The 21,540-nt window shown below is 44.7% G+C and overlaps 1 protein-coding gene across 8 annotated transcripts in view; it reads right to left on the bottom strand.

Moving 5' to 3' along the window:
• Positions 1-20,651, bottom strand: part of AAK1 (AP2 associated kinase 1) — a 363,094-nt gene extending 342,443 nt beyond the window's left edge. For all 8 annotated transcript variants that reach the window (XM_086943487.1, XM_086943480.1, XM_086943481.1 and 5 more), the window contains exons 1-2: positions 20,356-20,651; positions 18,095-18,456 (exon numbers count right to left, since the gene is read on the bottom strand). In XM_086943487.1, the coding sequence (XP_086799613.1) occupies positions 18,095-18,257 (163 nt within the window). In that variant the 5' untranslated portion in view covers positions 18,258-18,456; positions 20,356-20,651. The remainder of the gene's footprint in view (positions 1-18,094; positions 18,457-20,355) is intronic.
• Positions 20,652-21,540: the final 889 nt, after the last annotated feature.

Below are 21,540 nucleotides of genomic sequence, written 5' to 3'. Positions count from 1 at the left end.
TACCCTGGTTGGGCTGAAGCTATGTTTGCACTGCCACTGTTGTAGACGTTCACCTTCAAACACCACACCAAATCATGGAGCATCTCCAGATGAACAGAGCCGCATGGCACAACTCTCACGACCCATGCTGAAACTTTCATCTGCACAATGGGGACCAAACATTACATGAATTCAACGAATCCTCAGTATCAAAAAAGGGCAAATCTGCAGGAAATTCCAATAAGAAAAGCTCAGAGGGTTGAGACGAGCAGCACATGTCTTTGTGAAAACCGCAAGTCACAGATTCAGGTTGTTGTGTAGACCTTTCGTTCTTCCAAGTTTGGTAAGCTAGATAATAATAGCAACAATGAAGGCCCAAGAGACATTAAGTTTGTTGTTCGTGCTCTATAAATGCCCTGTTATTATTTTAATTACCATTACCTCATCAGCTAAAGATCTGGAAAAAAAGATATCCATGTGTATAAGATACAGACATTGGCCTGGCAGCAACTCCACGCTAATTCTTACTCAAGCGTAAAAATCACGAACGAATTGCAAAAATAGTGAGCTGTTTTTCTAGCACTCCACCTAGTAAAAATATTATTCTTTTTTAATTCAATTACAAATAATGTGTTGTACAACCCATATCCTCTGCTATTGCTGCCAGGAGAAGAAATCGTGGGAAAGCCCCTATCAGGGAACATGTTCAAGGCCTTACTTGCCAACCTGCCACGTTGGCATTTTCCCCAGAGGGCTGCAGGCATGGGGGCTACTTTGACAGCAGGATGTGCGCTGATCCGACCGTGCCCACATGGTCTCATTTAATTTGAGGTTCCTTCCAGTATGGGGCTGGTTTGAACATTTTTGCCAAAGGCAATTTTGTTTTTCTAGCGGGTCTTGTGGATGTCACGTTTTCCTAGTCCTAACGGGGGTCATTATGTACTTTAAAAAAAAGTTCAGGGTTTCATACAAAATAACCGTTAGTGCTGCTATATAACAGGCCTGACAGTTATGTTTCCGTCTCGAGCCTCTTTCCTTCCTCACCCTACACTTCCTGTCTCATTGTCTCTCTCTTGCGAGTGCTTTTCCTCCCCAGTTTCCGCATTTTATCGCCGTTAGCCTACATTTCTCCATTTCCCTTTCCCGCCGTTTTCTCTCTTGCTCTGGGCCAAAGTTTGGTGATGAAAAATATATGTGTCAATGTACCAAAAACTGGTACTGGTGCAGCCAACAGCACAAATTAAACACTGCTTCTCCTGCTCCAACTTAACCATCACTAAACTCGGAGCGACTGCGGCAGTTTCTGTCAGGGCTTCTTTTGAATTCCTTCGCGGTTTCATCTCGTGCCTCGCGATGTAAGCACGCGGTTTGGCGAGTTCGATACGGCGCCCCGTCAGTGATGTCTTTGCCTGAAATTAATTGACTGTTAAATCTACAATAAAAGATTGCAAATCACGTCGATTAACATATCTAGAATCGGAGTCATCTTGGCAAGGAGATGGCAAATTATTAGAAACGCCCACAGCAGTTCACACGGATTCATTTAGTCGAAAATAGCCAGGAGGGGCAGTGAAGTCTGAAATTATTGGACAGGGCGCCGACTCCGCGTAGACACCCCATGCTATATTAGAAAATATTTCTGTGGCGTGGTTCCACACATTCTAGTCAAAAAAAGTGCAGAGTAGCGCTATCCCTTGGGTGGCAAGCACACGATTACCAATTGCTCTAATTACAATATTCAACCCTTGTACAGAGACGGCACAGACAGACAGGCACTTTAATATCGTAGGCAGCCAAGATTCTCTTTCGGTCTTACATTTCTAAAAGTAACTGTGTATAACTGGGCACATTAGGTCTAAAAAGGGGGGGGGGGGCGGGTTGCAGGCGAAATTAAAAGTGGCGTTTATGTGAGTGGCAGAAGACAGCCAATCAGAAACCCAGCTATGCCAGTGTTTTTATTCAGGTAGGGAGATAAACCGGTACCAATCAAAAGCAAAAATCCCTATTGTATAGAAAAAAAAGTAGTACTACCTTTCCAAGCAGATTTTAGCATAGGTAGCATATACATTATTTTGCAATTATCACAGGGCTTTGTCAAACATGGAAGCAGGGTTAAAGTTCGGCTGTCTTGGTACAACAACCAATTTAAGAGTTATGCCAGTATTACTTCTCTTAAAAGGAGAGCCAGGAGCACATAATTTTCGTAGCTGTTGCATGATAGTTCATGGGGAGGAGCACTGATGCAGGGGGGTAGGGGGAGGATGGAGTTTAAAATGCGGGTGTTAAGATTGAATCCCAGTTGTGACAACTCTTATTCCGAGATCGACAAAATAAACACCTAGATAATAAGGCTTGGTGTAAGGTCCAGAAGCCGAGTAAGTTATGTTTAATCAATACACTGGCAGTGTTGATACTGTAACGAGGGCTGCGGATTCATCGGAAGAAGGTAACAGAGACAAAATTGTCAAGTTGTTCATGAAAACAGAAATGTCCTGCCTGCTCAGGGAGGTTGCATTGTGTACTGCATATTCATGTACTGTATACTGCTCTGCGCAGCACGCCTGCCAACATCAAGGTCAAGGTGAACAACAGACAGCACAGTCAGCATCGCCAAACTCATCTGCTAAATAGAAGACCGGGCCTAGGGTGTCTAGGGCTCTCAATGAGCAAATCTGGTCTTTCTCGAGGATGCAAGGATGGGGCCTAATCAGCCCTGTCCACCTCCAAATGAGTCTGCTAGCTTAGCATAAACCATTCAGACTCGGGCCTCTCAGGTAATCCAAGGATCAGGGCTAGTCATCCCTCGAAATGGGTCGGCTTAGATTTGGTTACCCAACGACCGTGCATCGTCGGCGAGGGCCATCTCCAGATGGGCCTAGTCAGCATAGGGCACCCTGCTTATCCTCATGCCTAAACAGGTCGAGCGATCTGAAGGACAGGTCAGCCGAGGCCAGCCCTGCCCTGAACCGACCCACTCAGCTCCGACTGGCCTGATCCCACAACCTTGCTCAACTTCTGCACATTAGATCGAGTCCTCTTTAAACATGAAGTCTGTGAGTGAGCCAGTCGGTTCACTCACCCCAACCATAACCAGTCTGTGGCCCATTTGATGTAAGCACTGACCCAAGCCAACTTACTCATGCCGCCCCAGTAGATTGCCAGTCACTTCACACCATCCAATATTCCGAGACCTATTTTTATTTAATTTATTTTTTACATTTTATTGAGCATTTTCTATAAAACAGTGCAGTAAAGAGCACAGCATGAGTAATGTGTAACCACAGAGAGGAGAATACAAACGTTATATAGGAAGCAACCAACATGTTCCCCTGAATTGTATTCGGTGGGGGAATTGCCCCGGAAAGCCTTCAAAAACAACATATATAGGCTGTGCTGTGAAAGAGAAAGAGCAAGAGTGAAAGACCAAGAATCAGAAACAAAGAGTGACCTTTGACTTGGAGCTTGCCACAATTGGGCGCGGACAGCTCAGACACCTGCCCCACAATCAGGTTTAGTTAGTTAGTGAAGAGCAACCTAGACAGAACCTATTCTTTCAGAACATCCTGAATCCTGCGCCAAGATCGGCTCAGTGAGTCGATTGCTCGAAGACCGACTGTAGTCAGCTCAGACCCTTGCAGAACCAGCGCTTGCCATTTCAGACACCTCACAAACACTCTAATGAGCAGAGACCATCCGATTCAGAGTTGGACTCTGGCAGTTCAGAAAACCATCCCCAAAAACGAGCCCCACAGGATAAATACATCCTACTTCAGGATCATACTACATTAGCTGATACTGTTTTACCAAGGATTGGGACTACTCCGGTCAGAACACCACGAGATCAGGGTTAGTTACCCCAGATCAACACAAAATTGGGGTTCGACAAGCCAATCAATCTGAGGATCAGGCTTGGTCAACTCAGACCATTAAAGGAACGAGTCTCGCAACCTCTAACAATCCTGCCCCAAGACCAGGCCGAGCCAGCTCAGGCCATACTAGGAAGAGACATCACCTTCGATATCTCGAGACCTGCCAATTCAGCTCACACCAGCCTATGCACAACAGAGTCTAGTCATTTAAGATCATCCTATCCCAGGTCATGATCAAGCTATACCATTAAAACAGTGTATTCAGCGTTTGTGGCTGGTCTGCTGGGAACGCCAACGATAAGCCAAGTATGTCTACTTCTGCCAAAGATCACGTCTGTTCAATCCAGACTATCCTGCTATTGGGCCTAGTGAACTTAGATCATTCCAGATCTGGGACCACCAAACTCTGGCAGTGGCATCCAAAGGCAGACCCACGAAGCACCAAACATCTCAGGAATGCGACCACTGTACTCAAAGCATCACAAGGCAGGACAGGTCTTTATGCCATTAGATGACAGCAGGCCAATAGGTGCCTGTGCTTCACTTGCATACGCTTGTTAGTTCTCCATGGTCAGTGGTGGACAACTGTACTAGTACAGGTAGCAAGCCCAGCACCGCTAGTTTAGCACAGCAAATTCCAGCTAGTTAAGACACTCTTGCAGTACAGTATTGTTGGACCTTGCCCTCTCAACAGGATCATTTCCAAACTTTTTTACCCTCATCCCACCTATTTTCAGAACACATTTTTTCTGAATTTTAGGACTCTGTACACTCAACCATTGCTAACCAGTGGTAAAGTAATTGTGCTCTATCCTGTAACTATGGTAACTATGGTAAAATTGTCTTACACCAAATTCGTATTTTATAGTTTACCTTTAAGTTACTAGTGAAGTGGTAGACCATACAGCCAGGGACAGCAAATTAAATGCTACTACTGGGCCTGCAACACATATTTTGAAATCCACTTAAATAGGCTTTTCAAAACATGTCACAGACTGGCCATTGCAGCCTGTGCATAAAGTTTGAACTACCATTTCAATCTGATAAAAAATAAACCTTCTACCAAGCCTAAAACTCCAGTTTTAAAAACATGTCATCCATGGGGTAGGCCCTGAACAGCTTATAGGGCAGGGGACATTGTATTTAAAAAGTTGGACATGTACTTTCAAGTTTTACATGGCCTGATAGTGAAAACCTCACAAATTCTCCTGATGTCCGCTTCCTTCGGAGGTCACATTCTGAGCTCCTTCCCCGTATTACATGCAGGAGAGAAAGGATAGGGGGGCCGTCAGGCAACAGTCTTCTAATTACTCTACCCAAGGGGAATCCGGGGAGTGAGGGATCACCGCTGTTTGGGTACATTTACAAAACGAACGCTGGTGAACGACAGTGGGGGAGGTGTGTTATAGGATCAGGGAGGGGAGGGGATAAGGTTCCAAGGAAGTGCTGCGACGTATATACAATAAGTGACCCACAGGCTTTGGATCTGTATACAGAAACAAGCACTATGCTTAGCGGAGTCAAACCCGGTGGGACCTGCGTCATCCAGGCGCGAGGCTTCTAACTCTGTTTCTGCCCAATTAAAGGAGCCGTTCTCTTCCGTGTCGCATTGGTTTTTCCAAAGCGGTTCCGTGTCTGTGTTCCACTCGCTCTGAGGTACGTGGAGAGAGGGGAGATTTGCAGTGTCAGCGACCCACCATTCAGATGTTGGGGAGTGATTTTCTATGAGTCGGGTCCCCCCGTTACAGAATTGTAATTTAAAATCCTCTTTAGTGGTAAAGTTGAATTTTAAGTCACAATTCTAAAAATGACACTTTCAGAAAGTTATTTTCTTTTACAATTTCACTTGTGAATACCCAAACAGTGGCCTCAAATATATAAATTCTGGAAATCAATTAACAATCAAATAAATTAGAGAACAAAAAGGGAGGAACAGGTGTATTCTTTAGTTGCTGTGTACAATCCAATAAATACAATTGCAAGGGTAAAAAACAATCACATAAACATGAGTGACAAAGATTAACAATCTTACAACCAAATGTCTAGTTGTCACTCGTGTTATTTACCCATTTCTAGTACCCATTTACATAGAAATTCTCCTTTAGGTAGACATTTTATACAGCGATATTATTTCAATGAAGAAAATGGGTTTGTTGGTCGATGTTTCAGTCCTATTATATTGTCCATCTACTAGACCATCTTCAGGACAAAAGGATTTCTTATGTAGAAAAAGGATCCTTTGAAGACTAGAATTACATCAAGACTAAGGCAATTGGCCCTCAAAGTCTGTCAAAACATAGGCGATTTGTGCCACAGAGCTGCCATAGTTATCGTTATGATTTAGAACAAAATGCGAGGAGCAAGTAGTCTTTGAAATATTGCAGTTGAAAATTGATGTATAAATTGTTGGCAATAGCAGACAGCGCCGTCTTACTTTGGCGTCCACAGGTGGTGAATTACGCAACCACAGCGTAATTCACCACGCGTGAACACCAAATTAAGACAGCTGTCTGTATAAGAAATTTCTACCTAATGTATAGGAGAATTTGTGTAAATAGGTACGAGAAAAGGGTACATGACACGACTGACAACTAGACATTTTAGTTGCAGGATTGTTAGTCTGTGCCACTCATGTTTATGTGAATATAGTTTTTTACCCTTAAAATTGTATTGATTGGATTATACACTGCATCTAAAATACACAGCTGTTCCTTCATTTTTTGCTCTCCGATTTAATTTGTTTGTGATTATGTAAATTGATCTCCAGAATGTATGTTTTTGAGGCCACTGTTTGGACATTCACAAGTGATATTGTAAAATTAAATAATTTTTGTGTATCAAAAAAATCCCTTGTAGGCATCCCTACTATATAATATACCTAGTTACCCAAGACCACAAGGGTTTACATGGATGCCCAATCAAGTTAAATACTTTTAGAAAGTGGTCATTTTCTTGCCCTAACCATTTGATGTCTGCAACCCATTTCCTAGGTCACGTGACTAGGTGTACCTGTCAGAAGGCCTTTGTGTATTTCTTCCAGGACAACCACACAATAGAAAGCCTCAGTGTTGGCAGGATGGGCCGTTCAAGGCGGGAGAGGGGGGGGGGGGGGGGGAGCTGTGAAATGCCCAACTTGCCCTTCAAAGCCATTGCTTCAACTCACACATAAAGCACTATTCACTAGTCTATTGTGCCTGCAGATAGACTGGGACCATGGATGTGAGGCAGGAAATTCCACACACTTCTGGAGGAGGACATCTCCAGCAGTTTCTTTCCATTTAAAGGGGGCACCAGGTAAAAAACATGGGACCCTCAGGTCCACTCTTCAGTTCTATTTTGAACCTGTGGAAAGGCTCAGAATACTGCCTTACTTCTGCCTGTGGCCTTCCGTGTACTTCAGTGGAATGCCCTGCTGCACCAAGAGGACTTCCCTGCTGCCAAAGCCTGCCCTTTGCTCTAAGAGTACTGCCATACTGTCCGAGACCGATTTTCTGCTTAACCCCAGGAATATCAGAGTGACTCCAAGGGCTATTAGGCTGCTTTCTGTCCCAGATAGAACCTCATGGACAGAAAAGGCTCAACCATCTTAGACCTGCACCTGGACCCAGTCTGAGTGAGTCATGGCCCTCCAAGTGGCGTCCCTCCTGTCCTGGACCCTTGGAAGTGGGTCTTAAGGTGCCCAGATAGCCCAGATCCGAAACTTGAGATGTAGAATATTTTCTGGCAAAAAGTGCTCTAAGAACCGAGAGGAGACCAGGACCCACCTGCTCACGGATCCCCCAAGGTTCATTGTTTGTCGCCCAGTCTTCACGGCAGGGTCTGCAGTAGTAAATCCTATTCAGCAGCTCCTAGCAGAGGGGTATCCGGCCTCATGGAGACCTTGTCGTCTGAAACTTCGTCTCGCTCAGATTTGACTTCCACAAAAGAGAGTAAGTCCGAAAATAGAAATTTTTATCGTGACTTTGCCCAGTAGCTCTCAAATATCAACACTTTCTTCGGACACAGCCGGCTGCTTAAGCACATTGAACTTTGCCTTCTCAACTTTTTCTTTGAAATTTCTTCTAAGCCCGAAGGGGAGTGGGGACCAGGCCCAATCCAGTTTGTGTATCCAAACCACACTCCACTTTTTCAGTTTTGCTCCGGTCTCATCGGACTATATTTCTATGGTTAGCGCTTTGATATGTTAAGCACTATCTTCACTTTAAACTTTCAAAATTCATAACTAAAGTTCTACTGATTGGATTTTTGTTGTTTTGGTGTTCAATCATTTATTAACATTTACTTTATTTTTCGAAATTGGTGTGGGATTTTTCCTTGTGTTTTCACTATATTACTGTTTAAGTGCTGCATACAAAGTTTACACATTGCCTCGAAGGTAAGGCTGACTGTTTTAGTGCCAAGCTACCATAGGTTTAAGCACACTTTACTGGTTCACCCTGCCAAGCATTTTGGTTGTTGTTTGGTAAGGGTTCACACCCCCCTCAACCAACATCACAATTTTTCACAAGTATAGAGCATGGTTCTCTCAGGGTGCTGGTCTGTGGCATGAAACCCCTTGGATCTAAAACAGCTAGATCATCAGCTCACAGTTGGATTTTAGAAAGTCTACTTTTGCACCTAGGCGAGCATTATAGGCCTTCCTGCGATTTGCTTAATAAGAGTTCCTGGTGTTATATCATCATTATAAGGTGCACCTTTAACATGTGTGTGGCATTGCATGACCAATTGGGATGCGATCTTCTCAAACCAGGTTTCGAGGATTCCATTGTAGACTGGGGTTTGGTATTGTTTTTAGGTTGTAGTAAGTAGAAGTCTTTGTGAATATATAACTGGAAACCAAGGTTACATTCAATTTCTTTATATTACAAGGGAACAATTTTATAGAAAAAAGAAAGATTCTTGGCCCATATAACCCACAAAACCTCGGCAACATACAACAGGCAGAACACTGGAAAAAAAGAAAGTTTATGTCTGGCAAACAGAGTAATACTGTTAAATATTAATAGTTACCCTGCTAAAGGTTTACTACCCAGAAGAACATCCCAGTCTCACAGCGGATCACGGCCTTCTTTCAGCCCAGGGTGAGGCGAACTGGGGTACAAAGGAGAACATTTTTTAATTCCTGCTGGCAGTGTTAGCAAGGATATTGAAGAAGGACAAAGCAAAAGCCAAGTATAGAACCTTGCAATGGCGCTCAGACTACAAAAGCCGAAAAGAAATGCAAAAAGATGGAAATTTGGTATCGCGATTTTTAGAGAAGTGGATTTTGCCGTGAACTACAGACCGCCCCAGCCTTTGATAGGCTTGTCAGCTTCTATTTACAGATGGATTACAGAATGCCAAGCATGGCATGATATGTAAAGTGCGCTGCTGTGCCCACCAATGGCAAGACCAGGTTAAACTGCAGTTTGCATACCTTACCAAAGAGCGATTTTGTCAACCTGCCCTTTAAAGCACACCACACAATCTTTTATTGGGTGACACAGGGCCAGCGCGGATCACACTCTAGCGGCTCCACCCACATTTAGTTTTATTAAGGAAGGGGCAACCGTGGGGAATATGGGAAACCGGGTCTGTGAATAGTAGGCCCAAGTGACCAAACAGAAAAAATGTCTGAAGTCCAAGATGATGATAATTGAATTGAGAGAAGGTAGATGCAGTGATGCACGGTCAGAGGCCCAAAACTTCTCATAAGGGTGCCTTATAAGCCAACTCCTGTCAGCACTGCCACCTCTATTGACAATCCTATTTTTCACTGCACTGTCTTGTTTATTTCCTAAATGTACAGCTCTTCACTGATGCCCATCTACATTCATACAGCAATGTACATATACCAATAGTATGTTGCGATGTGCAGAGTTCAGCCTCTATTACGGAAAACTCAACTAGTGCAAGTACTCAAATCGATGACATTGGACTGGATAGATAACCCAAATACCGTGGGTCCGTTTTGAAGCTCCTCTTTGCTTTGCCTAGATTTCTAAATCTGATTTTTGGCCATGCTAATACCACACCAGCCAGCGAATCCCAAAATATGCAAGGAAGCCAAGCACTGGCCTAGCTTTCCCTGGCTTCCATCAGCCGGTGGCTTACCATTCTTCAGAAATGGGGAGGGCCCCTTTTGGCTGGTAACAGTGCCATTCTTGGAACACAAATGCATGTTTGTTGCACTGTCAATTAGCAGTGGAACTACTGCTTCTGGAGTTCCTTCTTGCAAAATGTTGACTACAGCGCAGAAAGCGGATTCATAAATTCATAAATGCAAACACCTCAATTATGTCCTGCTGCTCTAAATGGAGTTTAGTGCAGAGTCCTGGCAAATGCCGCCTCAAATTAAGGACTGCAAACGTGATAGGTTCTGTATCAGTCAAAGTTAGACTAGGGAACAAAGAAACTGCTATGGGTAGGGTGTTTTCATTCTTAATAAGCCTACTCTCAATAGTGCCTATTTACTTTCTCCAACGGCCCTGGTGAGTGATGTGAGGAGCTATTTATTTATTTAAGAAGCTTATAAAGCGCGCAGCTACCCCCGTCGGGGGTGTCCCGGCGCTGAGAGAACAAGAATATCACCAGAGGAGGCAACCAGGGTCCTAGCATCCAGCCCAGTGTAGCAGAAGCCCTCCTACTTAAGGTTGGGTGAACAGCCAAGTTTTTAATTTGCGTCTGAAGATCTGCTCAGACTCGATAAACCTAAGGTCCAAAGGGAGGTCGTTCCAGAATTTAGCTGCCGTCACACCGAACGTTCTGCCACCGCTCCGGGCTAGCCTGAATCTGGGAACAACCAGTAGACATAGGTTATTGGACCTTAGGTTTCTTTCAAACTTTGATAGTTTGAGTCTTTGGCTCAGGTAGGATGGGCCAATTCCGTGAATGGCTCGAAAGGCAAGGGTAAGGATTTTGAAATGAACTCTACGAGCGATAGGGAGCCAGTGTAAATCTTTCCGATATGCTTTGACTGAGTTGCGGGTAGGGATGTTTCCAATAAGCCTAGCAGCCGCATTTTGAACGATTTGCAATCGGTCAATGAGATAGAGGGGGGCTCCAGCATATAGGCTGTTGGCGTAGTCCAGATGTGCCGTAATGAGAGCATGGACAATTGTTTTACGGGAAGTCTGGGGAAGGTAAGGGAAGATCTTCCTGATCATGCGCAACTTGCCAAAGCAAGCTGCGGTGACTTTGCTAACCTGGGCTTTGCAGGACCAGGTGTTATCGAAAAGGAAGCCGAGATTACGGGCTGACTCTACTGGATTGGGAGGGGGATTCAGCACAGTAGGCCACCACAGGTTGGCTGGGGGGGCTGGTTTCTGACTAAAGAAAAGCACCTCGGTTTTGTCTGTATTTAGGGCCAGATGATTGGAAGCCATCCAGGAGCAAATGTTGCCAAGGCAGTTGCGAAAGTTGGAAAAATGCGAGTCAGAATGGTCTCTAAAAGAAAAAACGAGCTGGGTATCATCAGCATAAGAGACCACCCTGACTCCCCACGATTCGACTACCCTGGCAAGAGGGCCCACATACGCGTTAAACAAAAGAGGGCTTAAGGCAGAGCCTTGAGGCACCCCGCAAACAAGGGGTTTGTCTTCTGACTCAAAAGGACGGAGAAGTACCCTTTGAGATCTCCCTGAAAGAAATGATTTGATCCAGGCCAGGGCTGTGCCTCCAATCCCCAACTGCTGCAACCTAGTCACCAGGATATCATGAGACACAGTATCGAATGCAGCGGACAGGTCCAGGAGGACCAGCATGGCCTCCTCGCCCCTGTCCACCGATTCCCTAATCGTCTCCGATACCTCTAGCAAAGCAGTCTCAGTACTGTATCCAGTTCTAAAGCCGGACTGTGAATCATGCAGCAGCTGGTTAGTTTCTAGATAAAGGGCCAGTTGTTTCTGGACCACTTTCTCCAGAATTTTGGCAGGTTTAGGCAGAAGGGAGATGGGACGGTAATTGCTAAATTGGGAAGGATCTGCATCTGGTTTCTTTAAAATAGGAAGCAGCCTGGCTGCTGATGATGTGATGAGCTGGCACCGTGGACAGTGTGAAGAGATGGCTCTGGTGGACAGTGCAGGAGAAACACACAACTGTACAGACCAGGGTACTGGTTGGCAGTGTGAGGGGTCAGCAGTAGTAGGAGATATAAGAAGTAGGCACTAATGGAGAATGTGAGGCAGAAGTACTAGGGAATATGTGAGGAGCAGACATTGGTGGACAGGGCAAGAAGCTACTGATTGTGGGCTGTATGAGGAATTGGGTGCCCCAAAAAACAGACACCCATTACCCATCAAATTTGTTGAAGCAGATATCCTTTGCTCCATATAAGGTACAATCAGAGATTTGCCTGAAGCTTAGAGATTTGGAGCGGAGAAGGAGCTATAGCACTATATACCCTTCCCTTTCCCCCAACTGACTTTTTTCCAAGGGAAAATAGACCCCAAGCTTGCAGAAGCAACACTACTCTATTACTGTGCAAAAGTTTAGAAAATGGCGAGTTAAAAAGTACGGAGATGTGTTCGCGACTTCGATTTGTCTCCCAGATGCAATTATCAGCTGTTGAAGTAGGCGCACTGGGCCCAAATCCAACCATGTAGACTAGGTGGAGGCCAGAATAGAACAGCTGGATCTATCTTTGCATGTGCCGAGACTGGTACGTTGAACTTACATCAGCCAATGAGTAGCTCCTTCCAGGACATCAAACATTAAATACGTGGAAAAAAATGGAGGGAATGGAAATACAAGCGCACACCCGGCCAGTAATATGGGCGAGACCAGAAAAGTACTTGGAATGCATACAGCACAAGGAGAACTCTTATAAAAATTTAATGCAATGGCACTTTACCCTAGATCAAGTACGGTCCTAGTTCGGCACTCCTGAGCACAAGTGCAGCAGATAGGGTGAGCGGTAGATTCAAGTCACAAGTATGGTGGAGAGGCACCAGGCAAAAAAAGCGGAACCGATATGTAGGTTGTATGACACCCGATTATTGTTCCTCCTATCTTTCTAGTTAGTCTACTCAAAATAGTGCTAAAGCCAATATTTTATGTAACAAAGTTCTGCTATACCCTCTACACTTCTGATGTACATTATGGATAGGATCTGTAGCCATATTCTATGCTGTTAAGAAGAAAAAAGGTATGTTTTCCGACTCTGTACTGCAAAAATCACCCAAAAATGTTGCCAAATATATACGACCTGTGATGTTCAGATTGACATGACCCAATCTTTAATCCAGGCACTAAACCGGATATCAGCCTACTAACGTGGCCCTTCGCTCTTCTACCTCCCTGGTGATTTCGATGATGAAAATATGGCCAGCTGTCCAGATTACATTATTTGAGCACCTCTAACTTTCAATTATTACACCATATGTACTATACACCTGTTGGTTAACATCGGTGTCGATTGGGAAACTACTGTTCACATTTTTAAGTGGTATGATATACATATGTTTTTTTAAATTATGTTAATCACTGCCAATATCAAAATGTCGACTGCTATGTAAAGTGCCCTGAAGCCAGGCTGAGCCTTAATTGTGCTAGATAAAACCTAAAATAGTGGGTGGTGTGAAGCACAGACAAAGCTGACCGCTGTCAAGAGCAGGTATCGGTTTTAAGTGCGTCAAGCTAGGACTAAGGGGCGGCTTGAGGAGCAGACTGTAATAATGTGAGGAGCATGTACTAAAGTTTAATGTGAGGAACAGGCCCTAAGGGTCAGTGCTAGCAGCGGGTACTGGTAGTCAGTGTGAGTGATACAAACAAAATTCACCCTCTACACGTGTCTCGCCATCTCCTTTTCAATCTGAGATTTCACATTGTCTTTACGAGCACAAATTAGGATTAGGGTTCCCGGTTTTACGGTATTTATTTTTTTGTCATTTCCGTCTGTATTTATCCATATTTATTTTAGATTTTGTCAAAAAATTATTAAACTGAAATGTGTATATTTCTTCATTTATTTAACCAGGTAATGTACACTTGTGCCTTAACGCCTGACAGATTTCAATTATCTATACCCACTCAGGTGGTAAAATATGCACGCGTAAGAAAATATGTAAATGTTAGTAACAAGGTTGTGCAAAGCTACTGCTGTTTAAGGCTCTTTACTAAAATCCCTATATTTTTTAATCCCCTTGCCCGTCATTGCGCACAGCTATTGGGCTGGCAGTCACGATTGACAGCATTTAGAATCACTCAAAAACAACCCAATTTCCGTTTTTATACACATTTCAAAATAAATACGGACTGGAAAATACCTGGCTTTCTGTCTGGTTTTATCTGTAAAAAAATCTGCGAAAACGCAGAGCCTTAATTATGATAATCATTTGACTAATGCACACCATACATTGAATTTCCTTCTGATGCTGGGTGACTGGTTTACTAATTACCCAGTTCAATGTTTACTATTCTACTAACCTCAGAAAGCTTACATGTAAATTTGGTTTGGGAGGGATTACAACCTATTGCGTGGCAGACTATTCACTGCGGAAGGTGTTCCAATGACTGAGTAATCTAATTGGGTGTTCAGATTTTTATTAGGCTTCTAAATTATTTAATACAGTAATACAATATGACAAGCTTTTTTGCACTACATACATTAATAGAGATTAATTCATCATCTTAAAAACATTTTGTGTTAAGTAGTTCGGTTCGTCAGCTGTGGCACTATGACTAACAGCAAATATTTCGGTCATCCACCATGGCGCAAGGGAAAATGTATTAAGGTAAGAATAAAATATAAGTTTGGGAAGGAGAAGGAGAAGGCTCGATACCACTGAAGAAAGGACAGGGATGTTGTGCACGCCAATGCAGGACTAGTATGCGCTTACCTAAAAGAAGAGCTGAATTTGTAAAGCGCACCTGCACCTTAAAGCTTTTACTCCTTTAAAAAAATGACCAGCTCTGTACCTTCCCAACAGTACTGTGTTGTTAGCTCTGTAATTGTGACCAATAGGGTGTGCACTTAATGCAAAAAAACTTGCAATATCTGGGCACACACACACAGCATGAGCTAAAAGTTGGCTGACAGCGCTCGGCATCTGGGGCAGTCACAATCAGCCGATGAGAACCTACGGTTTATTGGAGAAGGTGCGAGGTAAGCCCTATAAAAAAGTTAATCTTGAATGTTCTTGAATAGCGAGTTTCTAGGGATGGAATGAGAAGATTCAAGTGCCAGTGTCCATTCAGTGTCATGCAGGGGGCGCTAAACCCTCTTCCCATTTTTTATGAAGTTGGCTCAGATAAATCCCAGTGTGATCCCCAATGGCTCCATAAAACCAAGTGATTAGGTGTCGACCTGTTCCCGAGGTGTGTAGCGCATGCATCACTGCATGTGTTGGTGCTTCTGTGTCATCACATCTCACAGTGTCCTGAGGCCTCCTAATAACGGCTTGTGTAATAGAAACTGAGTCGGGGAATGCTATATTCCTGACATATCTGATCAAATGTAAGCAAGTGGTCATTCTGAAACAAATCCCCTACTACATCAATGGAATGCTCATACCAGGTTGCTAGTTGTTCAGCAGCAAAGTGCCCTAGGGGTCCTGGTAGACCTTGTGGCTGTGTGGCTGGAGAGCAAGGGATTGTGCGCTTTGTAATCAGAGTAACCTAATTAGTATATCCCTTGCAAAAATACATATCCTAAAACATAAACCGAGATCTTCAAAAACAGCATCTCACTGTGGAACTCCACCTGGCGGCCAACCGAGGTAGGGCCGTCACCCAAACTCATCACTCTTGCCAAGAACCTCAGGATCGTCAACAGCAAACTCGACATAACCGCCAAAGTCAACGCTGTCACTGCCTCATTCTTTAAAGAAACTGAGGAAGTCTTTCAAATAGCTCCTAATCAACACCCAGAAAATTGTAACACATGCCCAGATAACAAGCAAGCTAGAGTACGGAAACGCCCTTTATGCAAGGATCAACAAAAGCCTCACAAGAAGGCTGCAAACCATTCAGAACTCTGTGGACAGAATGACTCAACCCCCAACTCTGCACCTGAAGGAGCTCCACTGGCTCCTCATACACTAAAAAGCACAATTCAGACTCCCCACCCACACTTTCAAGGCACTACATAACACTGGCCCAACACACCTCAATCATATCAGCTTTCACAAACCTTCCTGACAACTCTGCTCATTTAGACTCCTATTTGCACCTATCCCACGCATACGGAAAACCAGATGCGGTGGTCGAGCCTTCTACATCGCTCCTAAAGGTGGAATGATCTGCCACCACACAAGAGCCTCCTTATCACTTGTTGAATTCTGCAAGAAGCTGAAGATGTGACTTTTTGAATAGTCCCACTAAGCCCTAGGATTGTATAAACCCTCACCTCCAGGAAACCCTTTTGAGAGATAGTGCGCTCTACGAATCTGCATAACGTAAGTGCTGCATAAAAACCTATATAAAAAAATAAAGCTATATTCGGGACCTGCCACAAAGAGAAACTATGAGAGTATATGTGCAAGACCTCATGTATGTAAGTACCTGAACGAACAAAATCTCCTGCAAGCCTTTCAAGGGATGCCACATTAAGGGGCCTATTATGATCGCGGTTTTCCCGCATCCACCGGGCCGGCGGAGGCCACCGCCGCGGAGCCTCGAAAGACCCACCGCCAAATTAGGATGGCTGGTGGGTCTGGCATTCCGTCCGCAGCTTTTCCGACGCAGTCGCCTTCCGCCCGCGGCAGAAAAGCTGTAACATGGCTGGCGGTGTCTATCAGACACCGCCAGCCATATTAGGATGGTGCAAAAGCCATGCTTTCCCGCTGCAGCTTTTCCGCCGTGGAAAAGCATACGGACCTTCACTTCGGGGGCCCGTTGCGGGCCCCCGTGGTGAAGGTGGGGGGTGCACATGGGGGGTACCTATGGTACCCCACTGCATTTGCGTGCACAAAGCAGCAGGCACCGCGCAGTGCCTGCCGCTTTGTGCATGCAAATGCGATGCATGCATTTTTAACATTGCGACGGGTGCAGCTTGAAGCTGCACCCGCCGCAATGTTAAAGATAGAGGATGTGACCGCCACCCTGGCAGTCACATCCTAATCGGCTCGGAGGGAACGCCGCAGACCATGCGGACCTTCCCTCCTCCTCAGGGGTCGCGGACGGACTCAATTCCGTCCGCGATCCTAATCGACCCCTTAGTGAGGCCCATGGAGAATGGATACAGTCATGGCTGAGGGAGGATCTGTTATGTGCATGGGTGACTGAGATTGCCTATAGATGACAAACTTGGCTTGTGCTAGTAGGGAAGAGGCTGAAAAGAACATATTTGAGTTAATGAAGATCCACCTTTCGATGTTGTTCCATGGTCTTGAGCTTCTCCCTAGAACCTCTGAGGAAGGTGAGGGGTGGAGGTTAGCGTAGAATGAAATTCCGCCTGCTGTGACCTAGCTTGGGTGAGTCTCAGCAAAGGGTAAGACACCACACTTGGGGACATGAGGATAGCAGAAAGCAATAATCTGTCCCTAACCGCCCGTCAGCACATTCCCTGGGGTGGGTAGTGGGCATTAGGAACAAAGGCCCACATGCATCAAGCACTTTTGCATTCGCAAACGGTGCGATTCCTTAAAATCGGCCGTTTGCGAATGCAAAAGTGCTTTTTCAGATGCATCATCATTTCTGAATGGAATTCGCTGATTTTGCGAATTTCCAGAATGCGAATGCATTTAAGGAATCGCAAATTTGCGATTCCTTAAATGCAATGCATCATTCAGAAATGAAACTGCGAGAACAAGGTTTGGAAGTGCAAATTACCACGAGGTTGAACCTCGTGGTAAATTGCGAAAAATGTTTAAAATGTACTAATTTACATTTTAAACGATGTCATGTTACAGACACACATGTCCTTAGGACATGTGTGTGTGAAACATCCATTTCAAATTACATTTCGGGGGTGCAGGGGGGGGGTCCTTTGGACCCCCCCCTGCACCCATGAAATTTTCTAAGTGCCATTCGCAATTTCCATTGATTCCTATGGGCCTTTTGGCCCATAGGAATCAATGGGAATTGCGAATTCGCAATTTTGAAGTCACAAAATATTTGCGAGTCGGTAAAAATTGCGAATTTTACCGAATCGGAAATATTTTGCACTTTCCATGATGCATCCCGTTTTGCGAATCCATATTTGCGATTCGGTAAAATTCGCAAATTTGGAAACGCAAAACGGGAGTTTGATGCATGAGCCCCAAAGCACCTATACAAATTTGAATCACATATTTTGGACTGCAAGTGAAAAAAAATTCAGTTCTTACCTTCTGCAAGCACCTCGTCCACCGTCACCTGGTACCGGCCGATGCTGAAAACTCTGCCAATGTAACCTGTCCCAGGGCCACCAGACCCAGCGCCACCACCACCACCACCAGAACCAGGGCCCGATCCACCCTGGTCCCGGCGGGAATCAAAAAACTTTTTCATGTCCGCAGTCACGCAGGGGAGGTGAGGGGGCACAATATGTATGAAGATTTCTTTTTTAAGCGACTTTTCCTACACAGTGGGGTCGCCACGAAATCCGTTGTGGTGAGTAACACGATATGCATCGACAAAAAATACAGCCAATCCCACTTTCTGATATGCTGGAGTGCACAAGGTATACAGTAATTCCCTCTATTTCAACCTAAAAAAGAAAGAATAAAATTAAATAAATAAAAACAGCTAATTACAAGTAGAAGCAAGATCCACTAATTCTAGGGGCAATTTACCTCACTGTGTTACTCGTCTCATAGGTACCTTTCGTGTCGTACTACTGTGATACCGCCATTTTGAAATATTGTATAATTTTAAACAAATGACAATTTAATATCCTTTAAAAGTCAACAAACAAATGATAAGAGAAAATGAAAGGTATATGTTGATTGAATTATTCTCACACCCCACAAGTTAGTTGCCATTTTTGCGAGTCTCATTTCCCTTCTCTGCCAGTTTTGGGTGAGCTCAGAAACAGCATGAACATCAGAATTAAACGTGGCTTTTTATTTAAAAAAAAAAGATTTCAACCTATTACGTATCCGGGGGATGCGATCACTGCATAATAGGAACAGAAACACATACTTATTGCGGGTGCCTGGAATGCACAAGATTGACCGTGTGCCCAACAAAACATAAACTTGCTGTATATAGAACAGAGACATTACTAGCTGGCGAGGGTGCCTTGTAAATATATATATATATATATAAAAAAACTCAAAACATATATTCTCCCATGCACCAAGAAGCACACTGCCCCTCCTGCACTATATGTTAAAACATCACTTGAATGTATAGCCTCCATGCCTACTTGCAATGTAAACCCTACTATGCTGTACAAGTAACAGATATATCTGATAGTAGCACTTATGATATGATGAATAAAAAGAATTTCACAGATTCATAACTTAGATTTGAGGAAGTATCTTGAGAAAGAGGAGTAAAATGTATGATCTATATGAAAAGTACAATTGCCCTCTTTTGCATGCCTGCCTGTATTTATGGGATGTCAGCGGAAACTGAGCACAAAGACTGCAGAGTGATGTACAGGGTCAAAGGTAAGGACACAGTCAGCAAGTGGTTGTGCCAAAAATCTAGATTCCGAGAGCGGGAGTGGACTGGTGTTCTTAAAAGAGGCGCCTTTAGGTCTTTCCTAAATGTGATCGGGGTGAGGTGGTCCTGATGTATAGAGTCCATACCGGATCCTAGGAGCATAGGTCAAGAAGGCCCGTTACCTTGTTTTTTCTAGTACACAATCTCTCTTGCTTTACAGGCCTGCGAAAAAATGTAACTGTACATAGCTGCCAGGTGCCTCTATGTCATGCTAGAAGACACGTTCACCCACTCAACATTGAACCAAGGTGGAGGAAACTAATATCCAATTGATTGGAAATTGCTAATTTATTTTAGCACTGTATAAACAGCAGAAATGAACTATACTCGCTGCTACATATATGCGAGGAGGTTAATAAATGACAAAAACATTACGACGAAAATAATAGCAAGGGACAAGGTGAGTGCTTCTGAAGCGTGTTCTGCAAAGATTACACTGCAAACTAAAAACACAAAATTCCACGAGACAACTGTACTTTTGCAGCACTTATTGCAAAAATGATATTCTAGAACATGAGAATAACAGTTATTGACATAATTGTACTGCTTTCTACAAGCCGGGTGGAAAATCTTTAGAACAAATTTAAATAAAATGAATTGAAAACAAAATGTTTATTTTTATGTAGCGCTTGGCGAAACAGTCATGCCGCTTCATGGAACTGTATGGTTCATGTGAAGGCTGTACAATCTTTATAATGTTATGCGTTTTTACTATGTTAGTGCCTTGGAGTGACCTTGGCAGCATGCAGCGCTTTCCGAGCGTGATAAAATAAAAGCGATGCCCCCATCTTTGGGATGCAGGATGGGAGAGGGCAGAAAGCATCGTTCCTTTAAATTACTGTATCACTCTCCCAGACTCTATACAATGTATTTTTTTCTTCCTGTGCATATGGGCACATGTAACAAGGTCCCCTTTCCTCCCGCCCACTCCGCTCACCTGCCTCCAGGTCCTCCTTTAGAAGCAGGAAGTCTCCCCTCCTCCCCAGCACGGAGCCCCCAGGGGTCGCCCCCCCCGCCTGGTCCAGGCAGCGGTTGCTCAGCAGTCTACGAGGCGGTCAGGCCAGCATCCTGCCTGCAGGAGGGGCCGCGGAGGGAACTGTGTGGGGGCCCGCACGGGGCCGAGGGGAGGGCATCGCAGAGGGGGGTGGCTCACATAGGTGGGGGCAGAGCAGCTGATCAGCGGGGCTGACCCTAGCCACACAACCAGGAAATGAACTGTCACAGGAAGTCAGTATCAGCTCTTTTTTTAGTCGCCTCCCTCGCGGGAGGAGGCGGGGATGAGGAAGAGGGGTGTGCCAGAGCTGTATTCCTTCCCGTGCGATAATCCGACTTAACATCTCACGTCCGGTCACCGGCCGGAGCAGGGTGGGGGCAGCACGCATGGGAAGCGCAGGGAATAAAACGTTTCTACAAATGTAAATGTCTTTATTTCTAGTTGTGCGGTCGGCGGGGTGCACGCTGGGGGTTGTAGTCTCGCGGAAGGCTGCCGGCTCAGGATGGAACCGCTGCCCTTGAGGTGGGATGGCGCCTGGACCGCTGTTCCTGTTGACCCCATACGATAACTGGCCCGCCCCCACCGCGACTTAACATTCGAGGGTTCATCTGGTGCGGATGTCATGGTGCACACAGTACTAAACATGTCTTCGCTGCAAGAACATCGTATCAGACAGAGGAGGAGGGGAGAGGCATGATTGTGCCCATCTTCCAAGGCCCTCTCAGCAGACCTCTTGTAACCTCCACAGCGCACGCCACAGCTGCTGTTTATCGCAGCCCAAGCATTGTATTCTGGGACATGCAGTCCTGAGTGTTTAATGATAAATGCCCCATGCTACGTTACAGGAGGCAGAGAAGAAACAGGGAACAGGATGAAACTAATCGTACTAGGCATGTCGCAGCTTCAAACATATATATGTGAGGTTTCTTAGATTACAAGAAGCTTTTGAACAGCCCTGCCTAGTTACCCAGGTACATGTGTGATGAGATGCTCCAGTCCGTGTTTTTTTCTTCCAATTCTGTGACGTGTAGCCTGTTCCATTACAAAACTAGGACTGCAAGTCCCACAATTCAAAAAATAAACATGGAGTGGAGCAGTGCATCACATGCGGACATGGTAAACTTAGTA

Source organism: Lissotriton vulgaris, chromosome 11 (assembly GCF_964263255.1).
Source record: "Lissotriton vulgaris chromosome 11, aLisVul1.2, whole genome shotgun sequence".
In the NCBI taxonomy this organism is placed as follows: domain Eukaryota; kingdom Metazoa; phylum Chordata; class Amphibia; order Caudata; family Salamandridae; genus Lissotriton; species Lissotriton vulgaris.
Note: the sequence above shows the minus strand (reverse complement) of the source record. Positions and strands in the feature narration are given on the sequence as shown.